At 44.5% G+C, this 26,192-nt stretch overlaps 1 protein-coding gene across 1 annotated transcript in view; it reads right to left on the bottom strand.

The window, feature by feature from the left end:
• Nucleotides 1-328: 328 nt before the first annotated feature.
• Nucleotides 329-26,192, bottom strand: part of foxo3b (forkhead box O3b) — a 41,325-nt gene continuing 15,461 nt past the window's right edge. Inside the window, exons 3-4 of the mRNA XM_030110619.1 lie at nucleotides 4,421-5,882; nucleotides 329-3,453 (exon numbers count right to left, since the gene is read on the bottom strand). Of these exons, the coding sequence (XP_029966479.1) occupies nucleotides 4,440-5,882 (1,443 nt within the window). The 3' untranslated portion in view covers nucleotides 329-3,453; nucleotides 4,421-4,439. The remainder of the gene's footprint in view (nucleotides 3,454-4,420; nucleotides 5,883-26,192) is intronic.

The following is a 26,192-nucleotide window of genomic DNA, read 5'->3' as shown; positions in this document are numbered from 1 at the left end:
TCCACAGCTGCTCATGTGCACTTTTAACCCAAAAAGAAATCAAGTCAAGACAAAGATACGGTTCGAGTGTGGAGCCTCACCAAGCTTTATTTACATGCGCACCATTTCTTATACAAACTAGATTACAATTCAAAATGGAATACACAGGAAAAATACCCACTAACATCGAGTTGAGAAGAAGCAAGATTAATAAAGGGTGAAGTTCAAAGGGAGGAGACTGGAGGAACATTTGGAGGGGGAGCTGGCCTGGGCGTCTTAACAAGGATGGAAGGATTCAAGAGAAGATAATAAAAACAAAATGTCAAAGAGGTGATTAAGGTATCTAGTGGTATCTCTATTTTTTTTTCTTTTTTTTTTAAAGCCAAGCACATGTTTGTGCTGCAGGTGTGTTTGTGTTGGACATGAGAGGAGACCCTCCGTGCTGGGACGAAGCACTGAGTGGTTGTGTGGAAAGAGCCAAGCACATTTTACACTGAAAGTACAAAATGTATATATATATAAAAAAGAAAGAAAAATGTCTCTCTGCAATTGAGCTTTTGCAGTTATTCAGGGATCAATAACTCCTCTTTAAACAGGAAGGATCACAGGGTCCCTGGATTCACCTTGTCAGTCTTTTTTCACAGGATGAACAATATTTAGTACGGTCAGTGTAGAATAAAAGACATGCTCGACAGTTCAGGCGATGGCTCAGGATTCCCCCCCCCCACCTCCGTTAAAAACACCACGACAGTGCTCTTGAAGTCTTAGATGTAACAAGGAAAGTCCAGCTCACTGTCGGGCGACACAAATTTACAACCAGCACCTCACCGAGAGCACCGAGAGAGATGTGAAGAGTCTGCACTGCTGCACACACACTTGGATTAATAAACCCCTTAAAACAAGAGGGAAGTCCTCTGTGTGATTGTAAAAAAAAACAAACAAACTGTGAGTGCAAGAAGAAGAAAAAAACAGGTATCCTCTCTGTATCACAATTTCTGTGGAGGGACGGCACCACTGGAAAAGGTTTCACGGGGGGGGGGGGGTTCAGCTAGCTCATGCACTAAACCTCTGACAGCACAGTCAACCATGCACACCCACTGCTCTGCCTCGGCCTGGAAGTGATTTACACAAAATCTGTACACTATGATACACAGCCAGGAATACACTTCATGTCAAAAAACCCCTGAAACAGAGAAGGGGTATCAAGGTCTCTAGATGCTACAACAATAGTGCTTTGCCAACATTTTTTTTTCTTAAAAAAAGAAAAAAGAAGAAGAAAATCTGGTTTGACGATCAAAATCAGCTGGTAACAGTGTTCCCTCTCCTACCACACGTTGTTCAATGTTTCTTCAACTTCAGAGGTATCATATAAATCCAAAGGGTCAAGTACTACATGAGTATATAAGGACATACAGCGAGTACATATGCATTTCACGCAGTTCATAATGCATAAATACAGACATGCATACAGTCAGCTGAGCCGTATGCAGCGTGAGGGATTACGCGTCGTCGTGACATTAATTCAACAGAAATGAACTCCGGAGATAAACACTCAGGTACACGTTGACATGTACTCGGTCGATACAGGAAATCACCCACAGGAGCGCCAGGCACGTCCAATGGGGGGAAGTTTGTGTGTCTGTGTGTGTTAGTGAGTCACAAGTCCAACAAGAAGAGGAAAAAAAAAAAAGCTTTGACAGCAAAACAAAAACTGTGTGAAGTAATAATCCTGACGTCCGCCCTCCATTCGCCTCTTTATCTCCACAGCCGAAGTTTCACAGGTTACAAGTTCACAAACACGAAGCATTATTACGTTGTCTTTTTTTTTCCTTTCATTTAAAAAAAACAAATGAACAAATGTTAAAATACCATTTCGAATGTGACTCGATGTTTCCTAAACGGGAATCCTCTCTCTATCTCCTCCCCTGAGTGATTCTGTATATGCATAACAAGCCCCACAAGCTCATGACGAGAAAGCAGCAGAGCATAACAAAAATCCCTGCTTTTGTTTATTTTTTTCTATTTGTTTGTGTAATATATATGTGTGTGTGTGTGTGTGTGTGTGCTGTGATTTGGCTGCCAGCATATCCTACTGTTTCAAGTAATTTGGCAAAGTACAGAGATAGCTTATTGTTTTTTGTTGTTTTTTTTTTTCTTTTCTTTTTCTTTTTCTAGCTCCAGAAGCGAACGGCTTCTCGAGGAATGAGCCTTGAAACCCACCTTCAACCCCACCGTGCTAAAAGTGGCTGCAGCTCTGGGCTTCTGCAGGTCGCGGGTTCAAAAATAAAACAACGGAATTAAAAACGACACACAAAACGCACGGCTTGCTCTGAGGACAGGATTCAACACTGTTATAAAGCACCTGCTACGGTGTGGAAATGTTCACAACCCTAGGACACAGGTATTTTGGCTACATCGTATGCTGTGATAAACAACCTCTAAGAAAACGAAATCTTCTCCCCTCCTCTGACCTTTCACTGCCCGCACTGTACAAAGTCCATGTTGAGATTTTCTTTATTGACAGTTTGATATACACAGGAATAATACACACGTTATCAGCTGACTGTAGTAAAACCCCCGTTACGCTGCAGGTTCTTTCCAATTCAAGCATTTTACATGAACAAAACAACAAGTGCATGACAATAAACTGAGGAATTTCTGAACTTTTTGTAACCTGTGAGAAAGTGTCAGTTCATCTCCGCGTGTGTGTGTGTGTGTGTGTGTGTGTGTGTGTGTGTGTGTGTGTGTGTGTGTGTGTGTGTGTGTGTGTGTGTGTGTGTATGTGTGTGTGTGTGTGTGTGTGTGTGTGTGTGTGGCCACTCTGTTCTCCGTCACTTCATTTCACTAATACACTGATTTGTAATGCACAACACATGAATGAATCCAGAAACTATGATGACAAAACAGAAAGTCCATAAAACCAAACATTTAAAATCACCACGAACAGAGGGACTAACAGAACACATCCAAGGAAACCACTGGAGATTAGATTTACACCACATCACTTCTTGATTTTTTTTTTTTTTTTTACTCTCTCATTTTACACGTTTGTCTCTTTCCTTTAAGCCTTTCAGCGGGAACAACTGCACCGTGCACTGCTTCCATCTCTGTTGATATTCAGTCCTTGTGTTCCACCTGAAACCCCCTGTGATGAGCGGAGGGCCTTTGAGATCAGCAGACTGCATGTCAGAAGGAAGAAATTGCATAATTCTAAGATTTGTGACTTTGTTGTGATTGTTTGACGTAGCTTTCCTTGCGTTGCTGCTGTTGTTTCACGGGAGGCTTTGAGGGCTGATGTGCAGCATCTCTGGAGTCTGTCAGAGTGTTCATGGTTCACCAGTGTGGGAGCGAAGGTAAAGCTCGAGAGGAAGTCTTCTGTAAACACAGGGTTTTATTTTACATTGTGCTGATGGCAGGTTTGGCAAAAAAAGGATGTTGTGTGTCTGATCTTCTCTTGCGCCGCACAGTTCAGACCTGCGGAGAGAATAAAAAGGTACAAAACGATTGAGTTTGGGTATTCGTGTCGATCTTTTGGGCATAAAACTCCTTACTTCTCACACCAACAAGAAGAGTTCAGACTCTCTGTATGTGCTCCAAGTGGTTTAAGTTTTTGTTTTGCATAACTAGCAGATGTGCCAAATGAATATGGCTCTGGGCTAAAAACAGGAATGACTTTGTTTTTATTGTGAACAAAAGCAGTCACAGTTCTTTACTAGGTCAGTATTGGTTTGGGAAGAAGACTGAAATCATGCACATTCGAAGTGGTTCATTGACAAAATGTAGGAAGTCTGTAATTTATCTTTAGGGCGATTTTTTTTTTTTTTTCTCCAGGCTGTTGTTTACCATCAGATCTGTGATTTTGTAACGTTCACCATTTGTGTGAAATTTTGAAAATTAGTTGTATGAATCTTATATTTTCAGAATAATCAAATTTAACAGATGTAACCATCATAACAGGCAAGAAGGAGACTGGGTCAGGTAAGAGAAGTCCCCTTTTAAAGGCAGTGTTTGGAAAAGGGGGAACTAGGGGCCACATGGCTAAAGAGAACTAAATAAGCCTGATGACAAAGCAGATCAAGACCCGTGGCACTTTCTCTATAGACTCTAACAGAATCAACAGGAAAAAGTGTTTGGCCGACATCAGGACTCGGGTCTGGCCAGGGCAGAGCGTCACACCAGGGATCAGGAGGTCATAGGGTCAAGCTCAGTTGCGTCTTTAAGGGGGAAAGTTTGCCACACTTGTATTTTGGGTGAAAATAAAATTATGTATTTGTTTATTTGTATGAAATTGTTTTCTAAATGAAATTATAGAAATGTCCGACAGAATACAAATGTTCATTCTTATAACGACTACATTTCAGAGCCTTTGTCTACATCTTCCCTCTACCGAGCCACCTCTCACAACATGCTCTCCTCCTTGTTTCACCCCGAAAATACACACCTGCTCTGCTCCGTCCCCCTCAGCCGGGTACCCAGCTCTGAGAGGTCTGCTTGGTGTTCGTGAAGTTGCTGACTCCGTTCAGGTTGGCCAGCGAGTCAAAGTTAAAGTCCAGGCCGTCTGCGTCCATCAGCTCGTTCCTGATGATGGAGTCCATGTCACACTCCAGGCTGCCGTTGAACATGTCCAGGTCCAAGTCTGTGGGGAAGCGGTCCTGACAGCCCCCGTTGCTGCTGCTAACTGTTCCGTTGAGGAAGATCGAGGTGTCGATCTGCATGGAGGAAGATCCGTTTCCTCCCAGGGGCGAGAGCAGGAGCTGTTGCTTGGCATTAGCCAGGGTGTTAGCCTCGTTGGCGAGGTTCAGGCCTCCGTTTAACGACCTGAGGGAGCTCTGGTTGTGGTTGTTGCTTTGCTGCATCTCTCGCTGGTTGCCTTGAAGGCCTCCAGTGCTCCCAAAGGTCATAACGGGGTCGTTACGGAGCATGATTCCGCGGCGGGAGTTCTGGGAAATCACGGCAGCCGCGCTGGCTTGTGACATGAGCGGATCGGACTGGGTCATCATGACGTCGCTGTGGTTGTGGCTGTCGGAGTTGAGCAGGTCTTGTAGAGTCTGGCTGCCGAAACGTGACATGCTGATGCTGGAGAAGAACGTCTGCTTGTTCTCCTGGATGGTCTGCATGGGGGATGGACGCAAAGACGAGCCTGCCGGGTGAGGACCGAAGATGGAGTTACTGTAGCCGTTATTCCCACTGTTGGAAGAGGAGTTGGAGGATGGCGAAGAGTTGGAGGAAGGTGAGACGATGCCATTGGGCTTGGACACAAAGGTGAACCCTGAGGAGCCATCTGAGGCAGTCTGGCTGGAAGTGGTTGGCACCAGGTTGATGTTGTCCAGCACATCCATCAGGTCGTCCGTAATTCCATCGTTCAGGTTCATGGTACCTGCGAGATCTGCCAGGCGAGGCAGCTCGGTCGGCGCCGTCTTCCCATTGGTTGTGGCGTTGCCGGGCGACAGTGCTCTGCCGGGGCTGGAGTAGAGCATGGGCGAGAGGGGGGCCTCGTCATCGGGCACCTCGTCCAGCTCGGGGTTGGCCAGAATGGGAGAGAGGCGTCCGCTCAGTGTGCTGGCGTTGGAGTTAGTGCGCGAGCGGAAGTCTGTCCAGGCGTCCAGCTCCTCGCTGCTGCGTGACGTCGGGCTTCCGGGCCACTTGGAGAGACCTGAGGGGCTGTCTCCGCCGCCCTCACCCGCCGCGGCCGCGGCCTGCAGGGCCGCCTTCTTCTTGGCAGCGCGGCCTCGGGCGGACTTGGTGTACTTGTTGCTGTTGTCCATGGAGACCGCCCTGCGTCGCGGAGCCTTGCCGCCCTTCCCGCCGTCTGGATTGATCATCCACCAAGAACTCTTTCCCGTCCCCTCGTTCTGGACACGGATGAATCGGCTGTGGAGGGAGAGGTTGTGCCGGATAGAGTTCTGCAACACAAAAAAAACAAGAGAGAGATGGTGAATGAAGTGATGTGTGCAAAATCATTTAAGAGGACTCCTCAGACCATGAAGGTCATCAGTACTGATTTCATGTACTCATCCTTCCCTTTACCTCCTATTAAATACCACAACAGTGATCCATTAAACACCCTCCAGTGCAGATTCTGCAGCAATGTAAACAGTTGTATAAACAAAACAAAAAAGCTCATTGTTTATCCTCTAAATATAGACAGGCTCACATTAACGTGCAGCAGCGCTCAGTGCTGATGTCTGCATTGTTTCCACTGTAGCTTTTGTGTTGTGTGTATAAAAGAGAAAAAAAAAGAGACGCTGCTCTATAATCAAGCGTCTCCTCAATTATGAATGACACACAAAGAGTCTCTGTGTGTCATACTATGTGTGTTTTGCACGCACGTGTTTGTTTGCGAGTCTCGGCTGGTGTGTATTGATCAACTTTGAGCTGCTTCCTTGTGAGAGCCCAAAAGACTCATTCACACACGTGACGGCCCCGGCCAATTATCAACAGCTTAATTCATGACACACTGATGTACACACACATTGCAGGGGCGAACTGCAACACAGCAACACTGCTCAATCATCTGCTGTCTAATTGCTGGCTCTCTGCTGCTTTTGTTTGCGTTCATAACTATCACAATGACATTTGCTCCTCATTTACATGTACAGTGTTTTAGTGTGTGTTTGTCTCAGCTAGACGATGTTTGACTCGACAATTTCAGTTGTAATTTCAGTTCTAGCAGAAGCATCAAAACAAATACTGAAAACTAAAACAAACTATGTGAATATCTAAAAACAGAAGCTTGAACTGGTGGTATTCGTATAGTTCCATCATTCGGCAATGCGAATTAAGTTTTTATCTTAGACACAGTCACTGTTGTAATAACTCTGAAGTTTCTTGGGGAATTTTACAGCTACTAAAATCGAGAAGTTTGATTCCTTCTTTTCTCAGTGCTGAAATGATCGATGGAACATTTAATTGGCACAGTTGCTTTAATAACTTTTAGTCATGTTTACTGTAGAAATCCATATTCCTGTTCCCGAAACACGATTTTTCTTTCCTCCGCTCTGCTCACCTCAGACCTCAGCAATAATAGATTGATTGACTTTTAGTTCTGATGTGATTCACTGGTTCGCATTATTTGCCATTTAAGCAAAGATCAAAGATAATTGTGGAATCAATGGCAGAAATAATTGTTAGCTTCTATCCTAATTGGTCGATACCGGGATGCCAGTGCGTTATAAGGAGATGGAAAACACCATGTGAGCATACTCACTGAGAGCTTTTTACTGCTATGATCATGTTCACATGTTGATAACGTGTAAACTTGCTAAGATGTCACAGAGCCGCATATGTGGGCATTGATAGACTTGAAATTCCAACTTCACTTGATCCATAAATTATACTCATGGACATATGCACACTTACACACGGTTATTATAAAACCTGCAAGTTTTCACAAGATCATTAACTTGTATGTTGTCAGATTTTCTACCTGCCTTGAGTAGTAATAACTGCCTGCTTTCCATCTTCTTTTCCTCTTTATTTTGCTCCAGGAAGTTGACTTAAGACTGTGTTGGTTCCATTAATTTGCCCGAGCCACCCTTTCTGCCCCCCCCCCCCCTTCCGTAGTTTCTGTTGTTTCACAAACACATGGCTCTTATGGACCCTAAGGGACACTTGGTCTATGTTATATCCTCCCATATAAACAAGCCAGCCGCCGTCCACAACATGCACTCATTCTTCCCTCTCTGTTTTCCTCCTGTATATTTTTACTCCCTACAACTGAACAGATTTCTGGGTTCGAGCTAGCAAAGGACCAACATTTTTGAGTTTTTGTGGGAATCGCGATATTGTTTTCCATGAAAAATCCCCGTCTTTCCTGGGCAACAGTTTACAGGCAATTTGGTCTGGATTGTTATTCTGGTCAAAGCCAGTTCAATCAGAGAGACGAGGGAGCAGGTTTAAGTTACATTTCTGAACGCTACACTGGCAGAGAAAGAGAGTTTGGAGAAACTGAACCTATGACCCTGTGTGTGTGTGTGTTTGTGAGTGTGTGTTTGTTTGAGTTTGCATTTGCTGGTAATTGTGAATCACCATCAGGATGTTTCCTTTTTTAAATGGCTTTCGTTTTTTGTGTGTTTTCTGCAGTCACCATAGTGAATTAGTAAATCCATTAAAAAGTTGCAATGATAAGTGTGTGTGTGTGTGTGTGTGTGTGTGTGTGTGTGTGTGTGTGTGTGTGTGTGTGTGTGTGTGTGTGAGAATGCACATTTCTCAAATGTCTCTCCGCGGGCTTGTGTGCGTGCGGGTGTGTATTCAATGCAATGAGGTAAGATGAGAAGAAATACCAGGGAGACCAGTGTTTATCCTCTGCCAGCATCTCTCGAGGCATGACGTAATGCTGTTTTATTACTGAGCATTTTACACACACACATACACGCAGACACACACACACACACACACACACACACACACACACACACACACACACAGGCTAAATGTTTCCAGCTGCCAGGAAGACGTAAATAAAGGCAGAAGATAGGCTTTGTGATGGAAAAAGAAAGCCTTTTGGCTTTTTGTCATCTGAATGATTAGAGAATGGATGGAATGTGAGTTTCTGCCGTTTCTGTACACATTCGCCAACACCTGAACCTTTTTCGATTCTCTCTTAATTCATCCTCATTTACTTTATCCCTGCACCTCCACCTCCTCGGCTTCTTGTCGTTCCTATCTCACGACTCCCCCACATTCGCCAAACGTTGAGTGACACATTTCAGAACTCCACTTGATGGAGCAGGAAACCATCAATCTGTCTTTGCAAACTTCTTCCCACTCTGGGTTGGACTGGAGCCGAACCCAGTTAACTGTTGGTAAAGGCAAGGTACACCCTGCACAAACGCTGGCTTCCAACTTCCTACTGCATGTTTTTAGGCTGTGTGAAGAACCAGAATTCCCGGAGAATAGTAGATCCTCCCACATCCTCTTCGTCTGAGATCCACTTCCAAAACTTTCAAATTTCACTCTGTTCCATTGAGCAGGGATGGAGTTGGAACTTGTGGCATGATAACTGGAAAATATGCTGTTTCCATGGACTGACCTTTTCACCATACTGATATTTTCTTGCACTTTTCAGGCAGACCATCAGCCTCTCAGGCAGACCACAGCATTTGATTCCTACTGTAATTACACATATTACCATATTATTCAACTTTCCAGGGCTTAATCAAATGCATTCATCCAACAGGCTTCAGCTGGTGCTGATACTCGCAGACGGCGGGCAAAAGGCGGACTGGACAGTCCATCACAGGGTCGACACAGACAGACACACACACACTCACACCTTGGGGCAATTTCAGAGCCAATAATTAACCAAGCAGGGATGTCAGGATTACTGGAGGAAGCCAGTCACCAGAGGAGACCCCTGCATGCACAAAGAGAACATGCACACTCTCAGGGTTCCTACTGTGATTGTGCAGCATTATAAACAACGCCACTGTGTCGCCCTGTCAATAAATTCCATGTCAGTGAGAGACGTCCTCAGAAGAAAGAGCTGCTTCATTTGTGAACACAACATCCTGATCATTACACAGCCAGCATAGATTCAAGAGAGGCGAGGCTACAGCGCTACTGCTCTTCCTGTCACTCCTTTGCTTGTTCTTACTTATTGTCCCTCTATTTAAACATGTGACCCTGGAAGAAAAACAGTGTCTGTTTAGTGGTCTGTGTTCTGGCCAAGCTGAATGTATGTACTGTGTGTTAGTGTGTGTGTGTTTGTATACATGGCACACTGCAGTGTGAGTAGGATATTGTCTGCTCTGCACTGTAGCTCCTCTGGGGTATTCCCAAAGCCCATTAATAAAAACAGCTCAGTAAGACAGCAGCTCTGATTCATTGCTTCTACAATGCAGCCACGGGAGCTAAATAACTCTCCTACAGTAAACACACACACACACACACACCATTCAGGATAGCGTCAGGTAATTCAGGGGGTTGTTTATTTGTTTTTTTTCTTTTTCCTGTAGTTTTCTCTTTCGTCAAATCAGCAATTTTCACTATTTTGTTTTCAGATTTCAGATGCTAATGTTAATGCTGCTGATGAGTGTATTCCCTCATCATAATAGTGTATTCCTAGAAGTTTGTTTTTCCCTCTGTAAAAGTGCCTTGAAATGACTGTGATGGATTTAGCGCAATATAAATAAAACTGAATTGAATTGAATCTGGTTTTGCTCCAACAGCGACTGGATATCCACTGCACTCGCATTGCCTATTTCCTCTTTAATTTCCTTTCCTCGCCTCATTTGGGTTTTTATACGCTCACGCTTCCCTGCTCACCCACCATCTGAACCAACATGCGGTTCCGTGTCATTTTAGGGGACGCCACAAAACAACAGCTTTTATTTTAGAGGACATTTCAGTGCAGTGTTACCGTCACAGCTCCACTCAGTCTGATGCGATTATTTTCTGTCTGAACTGAAGTCTGCTGGCGTGTTTTATACCTCGGTGGAGGTGAACAAACTGTCATCGTTAAAACAGTTGCTGCAATCTCATCTGATGTCAAAAGAAGGGCTGCTTTTGTTGATAATTTGCACGACCGCCTGGCGCTCAGCAGGCTCACCTGTGCTGCTTTAAAAAAAAAAGAGAAAGGAGAGGGGGGAAAAAAAAAAAACCACTAACTGCTCATAAGACCGGTTATCCTGGTTCACCACTGTTGTGTTTTTAAAGCCAACTAATGCAGAGACCTGACAAAGCTGAACTCGCTTTGTGTGATCGGCCCCACTCGGTGTGTGTGTGTGTGTGTGTGTGTGTGTGTGTGTGTGTGTGTGTGTGTGTGTGTGTGTGTGTGTGTGTGCACACGCACACTCGCGCACACCAGCTGCAGCCAGGACTCAGAAACACAGAGGCCTTTTTGTCCGTCAGCAACATGTGGGAACAATTAATCACTGTCAGCAACCACGCTAGGAATCTCTCTCCCTCCTTTCACTCCATCTTCTGACTTCTGAAGGTGTGCAGATGAACTCATGTATTTGAATATTTATAAGCCTGAAAGTTACATTTACAAGAAACATCAAAATAAGATTTTTTTTTTTCCTTTTTTCTTCAGTTGGTTTCTCCTATTGGAGAAAATAAAAAGTAAGGCTGAATGCTGTCAATGTATGGAATTGATAATCCGGTAGCTTCGTTTTGTGATTGGTTCAGAGGATTCCTCAAGGTGCCTTCTAATTGGTTGTAGCTGTCGTAGCTCCAAGTGCCGCGATTGGCGGAGTGAAATTGGCTTATGTAGCCAGGCAGTACAGAACAGGGAGGGTCTGCGTGGTGTTGCAAGTGTATTTCATCACCCAGCTACAGCACGTATCCCAAGTCCAATGAATGAAGCGGGTCGGTTTCACTTTGCTGTGTTCCTGTACACTTTGTGCCTCTGAGGAAAAAAAAAAGAAAGAAAGAAAGAAAAACAGCAGGTGGTGGACAGACACTCCCGTGCTGCTGTTGAAAAGAAGCGTGGAGGGACAGAAGAGAAGGCTTTGTGCTTCTGGAAAGAGTCGTGTCAGAAGGTTACAGTGTCACCGAGTCAGGAGACGACACCGGGTCAAAGGTCAGAGTCCTTTTGAAGCCGCAGCTCTCACCTCATGCGTCTTAGCCCTGCCCATTTTAACCCCCCCACCACGGCTGCGATTGGATAAGCTGTGTGACCTGAGCATCACACCTCTGACACACTTAATCAGCGACGGGAACACGGTGTATTCATGTATGTATGAGTCCTGGCAAAACAAAACACTTTATCAGCTGTTACGTAAGCCAGATTTATCCAGAATCGAGTGTCAACACTGAGGGCTGGTGGGTCAGGCTGACAACTTGGACAACATTAGTTACCGCTTGAGATAAAACAGAGGGAAATTTAACTTTCTGATTCCTCACAACTTTTAGTTTTTACATATTTTTACATCCCAAAGATACATTTTTATTGGACTCCCCCTCCTCTTGTCATTTAAAAGTGAGTCTGAATGTGGAATAATCATTAGTATTCTCAGTGCAATGCACACACATAACATCCCACAATGCATTATGAAAAGTAGTGTCGGTTCAGTGGTCGTTAACCCAACACCTGAAGTCCATCAGGCAGAGCAGTGGGAGATATTATGAGACATTCCTTCATGACGTGCTTAAAAACAAATGCTTTCAGGTAATAAAAGGTAATGTCAAAATAATCCAAAGAAATGGAAAAAATATGACAAAAAAAATGAGAATGTGTGAAAAAACTGTGAAAAGAGGTTAACACCTATGTTCAAAATGCCCATACACACATTTAGAAATGTGCGCATCACGGAGTGGAGAGGTGGAGGAAGTCTGGCGAGTTGGCACCGGCCAGAGGTGCAGACGAGACGCAGGTCTCTGACACGTATAAGGCGGTTTATAAATAAACCGGCCGGCTGGTCCGCGCTAACGCTAAGAGAGGGGATGGTTATTTATACTGTGACCCGACACAGACGCACACAAACACACTCCGGGCCCGGGTTCCAGTCGCTCTGAGCTCTGGACTGCAGACAGAACATTCCATTCTCTTCAATCATACAAACGTTTCCCCGGCCAGAGGCTGAGGCTGGGTGTGTGTGTGAGGACCTGCAATGCGTGCGTGTGTGTGAAGGACAGGGATGTGGAGCTTGGCAGAAGCAATACCATTAGACCTATTTCTGGTAAAAAAAAAAAAAAAAAAAGAAAAAAGTGAAACCAGAGAGATTTTGATGCTGAATCAATTCAAGAAATTTGTGATTGCAATAAAAGAAGTGAAAAAGATAAATCACTTTATAATAAATCCAATATTTTAGATGCATTAACTGCGGTTTACACTAAACTATCATATTGACATAAATACTACTTTTGGCCAAACACGGCCTGTGTGAGGTTCATGGGAAATAATGAATCAAACTAAAATTAATGCACATGTTGAACGCAGCACTACTTTACTTTTGTATCTTAGTTGGCTGTCGAGTTTTATTTCATTGTACATAACTATTGGTTGTCGATGGAGCTTCATATGAATTCACTGTATTTGCTCGCAGAGCTAATATTTGCTATCTGGCTAAATTGTACGATCATGATTGAAATAAAAAAAAAGTTTCTTGAAAGCAGACTTGTGTTCAGAGATTTCAGATTTGCATATAAAAGTTTAATAATTCTTCCAATGTGGACCTTATTTACTCTCCCCTCTTATGTCCCGACGAGTACAGAAGAACACACGCACTTTCTCGCACGCTTCTTTGCAAAAGTCCTGACCTTGACAAATCATGAAGAAGCCTGTTCTTGACATAACACAGGCCCTCACTACCGCAACGTCGACCTCCCTCCTCCTTTCTGTCCATCTCATCCGTCTCCCGCTCCCCTCCGGCTCCTCGCCTGCATCCCGCATGTTCTTCCTGGTTGTGTAAGGCCACTTGCTCAAAGAACTCCTTGTTTACCCTTCCGTTCCCTCCAATCGGTGCGCTCGAGGTGGGGGAGTTGGCCGACCCATCCCACTTCGCGCAGCCAATCAGCGCAGGTCGCTGCAAAGTCAGGGTTAATCATGTTCCCCTGGTCAGGCTTCATTAGGCCAGTGTGCTTTAATCAGTCCTGGATGACGACCTCAGTTCCTGTGGAGCATGTGGCTCATGGTCACAGTGGGAGGATCATCCAGCGCGCACACACACACACACACACACACACACACAGATACACAAATTGAAAGCAGAAGGATTTATGACCACATAATTTCATAATCTAAACTTTGTAAAAAAACAAAACAAAACAAAAAAAAATTTCCATCATTTTGAGAGAGAAACAAATAATTCAGCCTTCAGCCGAACGCGGTTCAGTATATCACAGTACTGGGTGTGCACTCTTTGCTTTGGGACAACACAGGACATCCCTGCTGCGTTTTATCAACCCGAGTTCCAGGACACGCCGTCCTTAAGCTACGGAGCAACTGTGTCTGCCAAGAACACAGCAACACGCACACACACACACACATACGCACACACACACACACACACGCTCAGTCTTGTATTTCTATCCTTGTGGGGACCGTCCATTGACTCCCATTCATGTCTAGCCCCTAACCCTGACCCTTACCCTAACCCTAACCCACACCACAACAAAGCCTAACCCTAAAGAAATGTTTTTGCACTTTTACTTTTTTCAGTAACAACAACATGGTCAAGAAAACACTGTTTCTCCTACTTAGGACCGGAAAAAGGTCCCCACAAGGCACGTCGTTCCACGTTTTGCTATCCTTGTGGGGACATTTGGCCCCAACAAGGATAGAAATACGAGAACGCACACACACACACACACACACACACACACACACACACACATACACACACAGTGTGCTGACAACAGAAACATCTCAGCTAAAGAAGACAGAGACAGAAGGAGAAACGTTCAGGGCTGAATGCGTCCAAGCTCAACATTTTTATCATAGTTTTTTCTCAGTTTTTTTTTTTTTTTAAGAGTTCGAACTTAAGCTTAGCAAAACATGTTCTGCTTCGCCACACAGTGTATACACTGCTGACAAGGTTAAGAAAATCTGTAAAATACACCTGAAACTCATATTGATCTACTGTAAAACTTTGTAAAAAAAAAAAAAAAAGGATCATGACTCTAGAAAATAAACAAGAAACAGCTTTAGATATTATCTAAATGAAGCCAGTGTGTGTGTACGAGCATCAGTGTATGATGAGGGGCCTTTAAATGTGAACTATCTGTGGCTTGTCTCTGACCCTCTGACCTTCGCGTCCGCGGATGCCCCATCTTTCGGGCGATGTTGTGGTAACTCGCAGCCTGCCCTTTTTAAGAACTCCAACTATTTCATCATCTGACATCTAAAAATAGCAGGAGAGCAGAGGGCAAAGCCACGAGCGACGATTATCACTCTTATCTTGGTGTATTGCTCTGATGACAGGAGCAAAAACTGCGTGGCGGAGAACACTGAACGAGACAAACAGAACAAAAGGCTAATCACCAGGTTAAAGTACTGGCATGGATTGCAGAACAAATCTATGCAAAAAGGTGATTAATGAGACCTCATAATTGTGTGTGTGTGTGTGTGTGTGTGTGTGTGTGAGTGTGTGTGTGTGAGGAGAGGTGGAGATTGAGAGATAAGTCGGATAAAGAGGAGAGGAAAAGAGGACATCTGTAATATTAAGACGAGCTGGGTGTCTCATGATTAATTACATCTCTGCACAATGCGAGGAGCGCAGAGGAGCGCGGGGATGGAGGGAGGAAGGGGGGAAGGGCAGAATCATTCATAATTATCAAGAAGGGGAATGTTTCTATTCCTGTGTGAGGATACGGTGCAGGTGACCAGTAATGGGTTTGGGTAATGAGCCCGACATCCACACCTCATCCCATCACACGGATCTCAAGGACAAAGGAGTGGGAGGATTTATTTTTGGCATTCGGTTATTTTAAAGCAGAAGTCGTGTTCATTTTCTGTTCACACAGTGTCAGGATTTAAAAGAAAATATTGTGGCAGCACTGTTGGTATCACACTCTATGCTGATGATCATTTAGTTTAACCTGTCTTCACTGTGCCATTACAATTTCTTCAAATGTGGCGGCTACAGTGCAACATAGAGAGTCGTCTTCCAGTCTCAAAGTTTCTGAAGGGGGAAATGCAGCCATAGAGCCAATATGAAGATTATCTTTTTTTCTCCATTCATGTTTCAGCCAGTGAAAAGCACTGGGTTTTCAAGCAGTGATTCAGCATACTGGTACTGTTTGGTATTCCTGTCACGCCTCTGGTGGGGAAACACATTTACCTACTTTACCTGTAAGAGCTTTTATACCTGGCACTTACTGTGCACAGGCAGCTGGGGAATTGCACAAGCTGTCATTTGGGAGTTCCCCGCGTCCGAGCTGAGCGTTACATGAACACAATAAACAGGCAATCTGCAGAGAAGTGACAAACAAATGGATCATCTTCCTGACAAGGAGGAAATGAATCTCACAGGGGTAGTTTCATTTGTTCGTAATGTAATATATTACAACACAAGACAACCATGACTGATTATATAAGCATAGCCATTTTTTGTGTGACGCTAGAGTTGTGACGAACATTGCAGGGATGCAACGTTGGGAAATAATGATACACATGGTGGTGCACGTGTTTATAAACCTGCTTCTCGTAAATCCCCAAAACCACTCGAGTTTGAATTCAATAGATTGGATTTGTAATGTGATTTTCCATTTCGGAGGTTAAAAACTTTCCAACTTCCTGGGTATTCTAGAATTCACCATCACAAATTGTTTTCCACTGAATCAGTGAGGCTGACGGTATTGCAGTATTTAGATGTATGTGATGCAACAAGCTTGTACACAAAGAAAGAGCGACGGCACAAGAACAAAAGCAAAAAGTGTTAGAGCACGGGTCCGCAACAGGTCCGTCGGCTGTGGTTCCCTGAATCTTTCAGAAAATCTTTTGAAAATAAACATTTGGTTTTCATTTTTTCAAAAATCGTAACCTGCAAATGTTTCTTCATTCTTCATTTCAGATAATTAGCATATTTTGCGGCTCAAGACCAATTATATTCGGTGGAAAAATCAAGAAAACGGCTCTTTTGGTCATTAAGGGTCGGACCCCGGTGGTCCAGCTTCATAAGGAGTTAATACATCAACCACTAATCCTGCTTGTCTGATTCAACAATATCATTAAAAAGGAGCTGAAAAGACCGATTTTTTCCCACTTTTCCCGCTCTCTATTCAAAAGATGGAGGATGATTTATTCCAACAGTGAAAGAGAACGCAAAAGGAATGGGAAAAGGCGAGGTCAGGGGTAAAGAGGGGTGGCGGGTCGAGGGGAGGAAGTGTGGGTGGGGTGGGTTTGGTACATGCTGTTTTTATGTGTGTAACATGAGGTTGCCTGAGGTTTACTGCCCCTCCACTCCGTCCTGTGCGCGGAGCTGCACCTCCACTGAGGATTTGGTGGAGTTTTGCTCATGCTTTTAGGTGAAGCGAGGACAGCGATTGGATTATGGATTACATTGAGAGCCTGTGAGAGATTTACGGAAGAAAACTGCGGCGTCTGTGATTTCTATGGGGAAAAAAAAAGAGAAATTATTTACATAAATTAGAAAACAGAGCAGCAGCAGAGTGAACTGTGCTCTGTGGAACTGAGACTGTATTTATATTTGTGAACTAAATGCATTTCTTTAAATAATGGGAAACTTTTAACAGTTTTTTTTTTAAATAATAATGAAGATAATAGTGAAACTAAAATGCAAGAAAAAGACTTAGAAAGCTCTTCTCTTTCTGCAATATTAACAAGGAACAAAAATACATTTCTAGTGAAAAATCAAATAAGCGTTCAACTTTTTTCTGACCTCTTGGAAACTGTTGGATGAGAGAGGCAATCAAATACGAAGAGAATAAAAAGAAAAGGAGGAACATTTCCACAAGAAATGTCGACTCTTCTGTGAAAAGGAGGCACAAAGAAGACATTTCTTTGTTTTTATGAGTCACAAGATTAAAAAAAAAAAAAAAAAGGGAAAAAAAGGGTGGGAATCACTGCCTACGTTATCTCGAAGGAGTCGAGTGTGAGAGACGAGCTCGTGTGCGCTGTCATGTGGGGACACGGGCGCTGAGCCGGTAATGCAGAAGGTATGAGTGCGATCCGCACCGACGGCTGTTCTATCGATGCCAGTTTAATGTCCCTCAAGATGCGGAGCGCAAGTAAAGTGTGATGCTGAAGAAGTTCTCCACTCGCAAACTGCTCACATGCTGTCCTGTTGAACCTCTGGGTCACACCCAAAGGACTCGCTTTGGATCGTTTTCCATCTGTTGATGTGCGCAAGCTTAAAAACCTGTCAAACCTTCAATTCACACTCACTCAAGGTGAGCTCCGATCTCATTAGACAGATTATGGCTATAATAGCATTACATGTAATCACTTCGCCTAACTAAACAGTGCACCACAAATCTAGTTTGGACTCCATTGTTTGGAGCAGGTGGCGTGCTCTTTCTTGTCCGCCGGAGTGTATTTCTATGGCTTTGTGAGCAGAGAGACGGATGGAGCCTGCCCTAACCTGTGGGCGCCACAATGTTTTACTTGCGTTTGAGGGTTAATGATGTGGTTCCAGGGCTAAGGTTACAGTGAGGAACAGTCAGGGTTCGACGTAGGCACTTATGGGAGATAGTTAAGCTCAGGCCAAAGGCTGAAGGAATGCATTATGTTAATGAGGGAGCCCCACAAAAGACGGAGGTACATGTTTTTTTTTGTGTGCGTTTCTGTGTGCGTGTGAGTTTCGGTGCAGCGGTGGAGTTCACATCTGGGCCGGATTATAGCTGAGGCCCCGATAGTGTTCGCAGGGCTCTCCATGCCATGACAGCGCTAAAAACAGATACAGTACACACTCACGCCACGACCACAGGCCGCTCATTTTCTACTGTACGTTATACAATCAGATACACTCATTGTGTTTGTTGCAACTTTGGTTTTGGCAATCACGCCTCGTTGCAACAATAAAGTTACGCTCAGCAAGTTCCGAACTGAGATTCAGTTGCTGTGTCACAGTTGTAGGACTCTGTTGGAAACTCAAGACCATCTGTTGGTTTTTCAAACTCACACCGGAGCCAAACTTACTTTGATATGAAGTGTGAATCTGAAGTGTTTCTGCACACACAGGGCGGAAAGCAGAAGGAATGGAAGATATTGACGGATGATTTCATTACGTTGTAAAAGAGAAGCATTTTGGTGTTAAAAATCAGCGAAGGCCCATGAGCCAAGCAAATTACACAAACAGTAAAGAGTCATTTAGTTCGTTCAAACAAATAGATTCAACTTCAGTTTAAGAGGTGAAGTCTGGTTCGCAGTCATGGTGGGTTAAACCAAAGCAGAGAGCACAAATTAAGAAGCTATGGCATTTATTTGGCTTTGTTTTTACACCCGTGTTTCCAGACCGGATGCTATTGTGATGTATATCATACAAACCAAATCCAAACTAAAACGCTGGCTCAGCATTTTAAAAAAAATATCCAAAACAGTTTGATATACAAATTTGGTTGGCTACGATTTTCATGTTTTTTTTGTGATTCATCCCAATTTAACCTGTGAGGCTGATGCTGTTCACATGAAGGAAGCACACCGGAGGAGAGGTAAAGAGAATGTTCAGTTGATTCTCTGATAGTTTGTCTTCTGTCTCAGACTCCGAGTCTGAAGGTCAGTTTAGTTTGCCTGAACTGATCTGCCCAGTTGTGTGTGTGTGTGTGTGTGTGTGTGTGTGTGTGTGTGCGTGTGTGTGTTTCTGCTGATGTCAGCACTTCCCGACATGTCGGCTCACTTCTTCCTACACACCAGCAGCTGAGCAGCTGGAGAAAGTAGGGCCGAGGTGACGGTGAAGGTCTTTGACGTGCATATGCTCACACACACAGACACACACACACACACACACACACACACACACACACACTAAGAGTCTTCCCCCAGCAACAGTGAGCTTCTTCCTCAGCTCCTCTGAGGAGTCACGTGATTTCCTGTGTCGAGACAAAAGGAAGGGGAGCAGCTTGCCTTCACTCTTTGCTCGCCCGCTCCACTCTGAACTTGGATTTGGAACGTTTCGGTAAATTCGTACCATTGTTTTAGGTGTTCCACTCGGCTGATACCACAATGAAATGCTAAAGAAAAAAAAAAATCCCACCAACTTTATTCAAAAGTCAACTTCGGGCTTTTGTAATTCTTTCCTTGTCTTTCGGCCCTCGTTCGTCTCCCTTCGCTTGCTTCACATCCTTTCAATCAGATCTCAAAGGATCCTTTGATATGGTTTCCTTCAAGAGCAAAGCTGTTGTTCTTTGAACGCAAAACCCACTCCAGACGTCTCTCGAAGTGTATCTGTTCATACTTTGTTCAAATACAGTCATGCCAGATGACAAAGGTGTATTCACGCATGGAGCTTGTTTGTTTCCACAAACAGGAGGACCCAAGTTTACTTTGTTCTATCTGCCCGATCGAAGAATGCTTCTAATAAGCCTTTTAGTCATTGTGAAAGGAGACGATGGTGATGATATTGTCAAGGGCTCCAGACTGCTGTATCAGCTTCAGTTTACACAACCTCCTCATTTTGTTTCAGGCAGACTGTATGTTCAGTAGTTAATTTCTCAATATTTTTGTACTAAGGAACTAAAAAAACAAAACCAAAAGCAGAAACAGTTAATGACTCATCTATGTTTGTGGTTATTTAACAAAGGGTACATAAAGCCACAGCCACATGAAGGTGCACAGTGCAGCACATAAAAGAAGCCCACGTTTTTAATTTTTGTATTTACTGTAAAATACACTCCGAACGAGGTACAGGGTCTTGTTTTTGATCTGTCTTCACACCATTAAGGTTTTTCTAGCACGCAACAGATATGCTCTGACTTCGTGGCATTTTGTTATTTTTATTCAAAAGTTACAGGAAGTCTGGGGAAGAGGGAGATCATGCTGAAAAAGGTTGTGAACCAGACTGAAATGAATTCTGAGCTATGCATTTTTGTCCAAAGGGACCACCGCTCCTTCCACTAATTCCTCCCTCGCCCACTCGCCAGCATCTTTTCGTCCAGAATGTACAGCCAAGGAAATCTTCACAGCCTGCACACCAAGCTGTTTCTCTCACGAAACAGGCAATAAAGCAAATTAAACCCATTATTAATCTTCATATCCTGAGACGTATCATTACTTTTCAGTGCCTGGGTGGGTGTGAACGCTGCCAGAACCTCCTTTCTGTTTGAACTTCACTGCCATGGTGACTTTGCTGGAATTTCATTAGCAGGGTCCAAGCGGACTGTACATTGTTATCAGGTCGCAGTATTTATTTCCAGCCCGAGCGTGGTGTGAACTTAAATACCCCCTTCCTATAGGGGGGGGGGTGGGGTTATTTGGGGGTAAGAGCTTGAGCATCTGGGCCACAATTTGCCCAAAGCTGAGAGGGTTCAGCGAGGACACAAGAGGCCCTCTGCCGCCTTCCTACATCCTCCCTTTTGTCCCGGATCTCTGAGGCGCTCACAGCTTAGCACTCCATTTCATCCATAATAACACCCCACTAACATATTTACCAAGGCTCTCAGCTCAGGCTGGCAGTTTCTCCCATCCACTGCCATGTTGCGCACGTGACCATACACACAGGAATCGAGTGTTGAAAGTCCCCACAGCGTCACCTTGGCCTCGCCTCACCCTCCAGTCCCGCTCTTTTCCTCACACGCTGCACTTTACATTTATACTTCCCAGCTATTGATAGACCGCTGGAAACCACGCTCTTTTTGTTTTCTGTGAGTGCCCGTTTAGTGTTTGCATAGTTGCAGTCATCAAAATTAGTTTTTAGAACTCGCTGTTGTTTCTTTTCGGAGGGTTTTGAGGCGTGTGCGCACGTGCAGGCCTGACAGGAAACAGCAGTCTCTGAGCGGCAGGTAATCCTCTCATCTAATCTGCTGATGCCGTCGCCCACAATAGCCAGACAATGACTCTGACATCAGCCCACTTTCCCCGACCGCATGTAAAACCAGCGGCTGCAAAGTGAGTCTCAAGGTGGCTCCGCAGCGCTCCCAGATGAAAGATAAGCAACCATCGTCATTCCTTAAAATCTTCCACGAGCGGCGGAATCTACCAGTGGTGTCCGTAGATGACATACAGAATATCGTTTTCATTCTTGCATGTTGAAGTATGTTGCAGTGGTTGTCAGAGGACAGTGACATTGTGCACAATAACTTATTCGACGGCTCAAATCACACATTCTGTATGAGCTTCGCAATTCTCTCTGCGTGAAAGTTACAGTTCCTTGTGACTTTTTTTTATGCTCACTTAAGGTTTAATGGGTTGTGAAGACTGATGGGAGGGAGGGACAGACAGGTAGAACAGAGAAGCTGTGGGCTGATCTCTTTAATCTGCGTTCAGGCTCATGAATGAGTCTCTACCGTCTGGTTTAAGCCCTCTTTCTTTCTCGTTCCTATTTTTTTTTTCCCCGTTTCTCATTATTCGTCCCCTCCCTCACATCTCCTCTTCGCTGATTATTTTTCCTCCTATTTTGTTCCTCCCTTTCTCTTTCGGGTGTTCTCTCTTTGCCAGTTTGTGTATTTTCCTGACATCTCCCACTCTTTTCTTCCCGACTCTGAAAGGTCTTTTCTAAGTCAGACCCGCACAAAAGCTGCATGGTGGCACTTGCTGGCTGCAGGCCAAAACTCCGCTCTGGGTTTTTTTTTTTTTTTCTTTCCTTCTGTCTATGTTGGTGAGCAACAATTACTCAATCCGCTCCTCCTTCCTCTCCAAAAACCCCAAGTCTCCTCCATCTACCGCTCCTTTTTTTTTGTTTTTCCTCCTACACTTTCTTTTCTTTGAGGAGAGCAGAGAGTGTGAGATCTCGAACGCTCCCGCTCCAATCACTCACAAACACACACTATGAGGTTACTGTAAAGCTGTAGGGCTCGGTGCTCCTGAAAGGGGTGTGTCTGGTAATCCTCTGGCGCTTGTGTGCGAAGGCCTTGTAAACCAGAGAGGGCAAAAAAGGGGAGAAGAAAGGAAGAGTGGAAGGAAGAAAAAAAAAAACAAGGGAGAAAGAAAGCGCTGACAGGCTTTTGAGCAGAGCAGGCCTCTTTCTGAGAGGTTCGACACAACAGCCTCCACATGCTGATAAAAAAAAAAAAAAAGACACACATGTTCACACACCACGCTGATCTTAAGAGTGTGTGAATTCTTCACGGAGGACGCCACTGAAAGGCATCACCTTCAAGCTGACTGGCAGCGCTTTGACCCGGACGCAAACAAGCACACAGTAATGAAAAGCCTGCAGATGAATGCTTGTCATGCTGCAAGTTCACATAGCTGAAGCCTGACGGAAAGCAGAGAGGGGAGAGAAGTGTCGACAGTGGCGAGAAGCAATCGAGGGGAAATGAAAAAAGAACACAGATTACACGGGAGTCTCTTGGAAGAGGTGGTTTCAGGTGTCTTGTGTGCAAAGCCCCTCTGAACTCACATGCTGACCCCGCAGCCGCCGCCACGGTGTGGCACGTGCAGTCAGCAGCCTCCAGCCTCAAACTGACAGAAATAACCGGTGGAAAAGGGAAGTGGTGAAGTTACGTGAGTGAGTCGCTCTGCCGCTCGCTGGTACAGTCACGAGACTGACGAGAGAGGAAGGGCTGAATTAGCTGTTACTGCGTCCCTGTGTCATTTCTTCCATAAAAAAACACAAAAAACATCAGTTATGTGAAAATGATGAGTATTTGTCTTTGTGTCTGAATAAACACTCCATGCTATTTCAGTTTTGATGCTGATTTAAATGAAATGTATCCAATATGCTGTGGGTTCCACAGCATATTGGATACATTCAATTCGCTTCTCAATAACATCTTCTGGCTCATGTTATAAAAAAGGCACTGTTCACAAAGTTTGCTTCACTTGAATATGATTCTATGGGTTCAGATCACTGAATAAATACCTCAAGTCTGACCATAGCGCCGAGCCAGGCGTACGCTGCTGTGCAGTTATAAAAAATATTGTTGTAACCTTTAACTCGAACTGTACCAGTGAATTATGTGCAATGTAAAATAACAGAGCAGAAGTGAAGGTTTCACTGTGTGCAGTCTGCCATGCCACGGCTTTGAACGTGTGGAAAAATGACTGTCGAGAAAGTGAAGTAAAGAAAATGAAGTTGAAGATAAAACGAGGTGTACGTTACTGCATCTGCATGGTAGTGTTGAGGTTTAGACTCCAGCTCCACTTGTGGACAATGGTCTTTCTGGGATTTGCATGTTCTTCCTGCATCTACGGTGTTTTCTCTGAGTACTCTGGCTTTTGATCAGTGTGAGTTGAGCTCCAGTCCAGCGTTCTGAACCCCAAGCGTAGCAGATGTTATTTTATGATGACTCCAGAAGTCTGAAGTCGCTGCTCATGATGTGAGAAATGAGGATATATATATGTCCAATAAGCAGGTTTGCTGTTGCCATAACTCGATCAGTGCGACCCTCGTGTTTTCTGTCCACAAGACGATTGTGTAACTCATCTTGGAGCAGGCCGGGCTCTCTCTGTTTATCACATCACACAGGTTGAGAGAGAAATCATGTTTTGAGCTTTTGAGTAATGGAGTCACGGTACTGCTTCAGCTATCGATGGTCAAAATATGAAATGTTAGGTTGGATAGGTTGGAGGACTGTCTGCTTTTCCTTGCAAATGTTGCGATCACTAAACCAATCCATGTTCTTTGCAGCACGAACGCACACTTCACTTCCATCCCATCATCAGCATAGCTGAGTGAGACCGTCATCTACTTATGTATGTGAGTGTGTGTTTATCTTTTGTTGTTTTTTTGCTGTTTTTCCCAGGGTACCCCGGAGTTAAAAAGAAAAAAAAAAAAAAAACCTGCTGTCCGTCTGGTGCACTATTCCACACTAAGTGGGTCAGTGGCTGGCTGAGTAAGAGGGTAAAGCGAGGCTAAAGTCATACACTGCGTGTGGTTGGGTGGGGTAGAGTCGTCTACATCCACTGTAATGAGTTCAAAGACGGGGCAGGCAGAGAAGAAGACCGAGGCGAGGGAGCTGAAGCTCAGAATAGGAAATAAGAGAAGGTCAGAATGGCAGGAATGTACTTATAGCTCATGTGGGTAGGTCCAGGTCCAAACTGAAACCAAGGCTACTGTACGGGATAATGGGACCCTAATGAAAGGAACTGCAAGCGGCGGGTGTGAGAGGATGAGACGTGCAGATAGAGAGAGACAGTTGGACATGAAGAGGGAGGGCGGCAGGGAACACAAACTGCTGCGGGGTGCTTTTAATGTGAAGTATGCAGACAGACATGGGTGCAGAGGGAGTAGTAAAGTGAAGTGTACAAGACTTTATTTTGTCTGCTTTTCACAGTCTGCTTGTCTGGCTTACTCTACTATGGGCAACGCCTAGGGAGCACCACTTACATGGGGGGGGCGGGGGGGCGGGGGGGGGTGCTCGAATGCGTGTGTGTTTCTGTGTGTCAGCGGTAGCAGAGCAAAAACTGTAGGAGAATTTGGGTTAGTGTGAATTATTCACCGGCGCAGCGATGCTGGTTTCTTGGCCGTCGGGGCCGTAAGATGCCGCCTGGGGTGAGCTGCCGTGCATATGAATGGGTTTACTGTGTCCACAAAGACACAGCCCAGCTGATTAGATAACCAAACAATCCTCTGTATGTCATTTGCGGGCAACAACGCTGCGAGATTGCCGCGTGATCAGTCTCAGTTTGGTAACAAAAAAATCTGTGTTTAATCTGTCACTTTTATTTCATGAATCCATGGTAGTCGCCCCATCCCTCTCTGCTCTATCTCGTCAAACATTCAAACAGAACGAAAACAAATATGCTGTTGGAGGTGTCTGCTTGGACAGTGCATGTGGTTGCTTGACTGACGAGCACAGTCTACTATTGCACCGCTGAGTGCAACAGGGCACCCCACGTTAAATCACTCCCTTCCCCCACCCACGCTCCTCTGCCCTTTTCCTTCTTGCTTCTTCAACTTCCCTTTCTCTTTCAACCTCCCAGTTTTATTCCCCCCTTCTTCTTCTTCTTCTTCTTTTTTTTTTTTCTCCTGTCTCTCGCCTGAAGCCTGGGTTTGAAAGTTGGAACATGGCCAATTAACACAACAGCCGGTTCACCAAACCGAGGAGGTGGAGGAGGGGAGCCAAAAGAGAGAGAGAGAGATAGAAAGAGGGAAGGCTCACATCACTACACACTGACCTACATACACTTCCTCCCAGCTGATTGAATCTTACGTTGGAGCCTGCGGCCAATCACGAGTGGGGGTGGAGTGCCAGCCAGCCAATGGCGTCAGCCACTTCTGGCAGAGCACTTGCACTGTCTCCATACAGTTTTCAGTAATCATACAGTGGCGGAGAGAGTGACTGAGACTGAGAGGGTGAGCTTGACAGATGACAACCACCTAAAACGAGTTAAAAGAAATAAATAAGCAGAGGAAAGCGTGACAATATAGTAAAGGGAAACTGTTTAAAACACACGGTTCGCTGTCAGAGTCTGCACAACGGCTGGCCGATGAAGAATAATTCCTGACAATGCTAAAGAGTGCTGAAGAGTTGCTCATATTTGTCACTGCCCCATTACCAGTCGGGCCTTTTCTGAACCTGATGTATGTCATTAAATTCCTGTTTCAGTACCTCTTGACAGTCAGATAGAGAAGTTTGGAAATGTGTCATTACACATGTCAATGATCAAATCAAGGATTTAACTACAGAAATGAGCCTGCCCTGCCCTCCCAAGAGTTACAGTTTGTTTTGTGAATTTAATTCAAAATTGCTCTAAAAAATTTGCCATT

Source organism: Salarias fasciatus, chromosome 15 (assembly GCF_902148845.1).
Source record: "Salarias fasciatus chromosome 15, fSalaFa1.1, whole genome shotgun sequence".
NCBI lineage: Eukaryota > Metazoa > Chordata > Actinopteri > Blenniiformes > Blenniidae > Salarias > Salarias fasciatus.
This window is presented reverse-complemented; position numbering and strand designations above follow the sequence as displayed.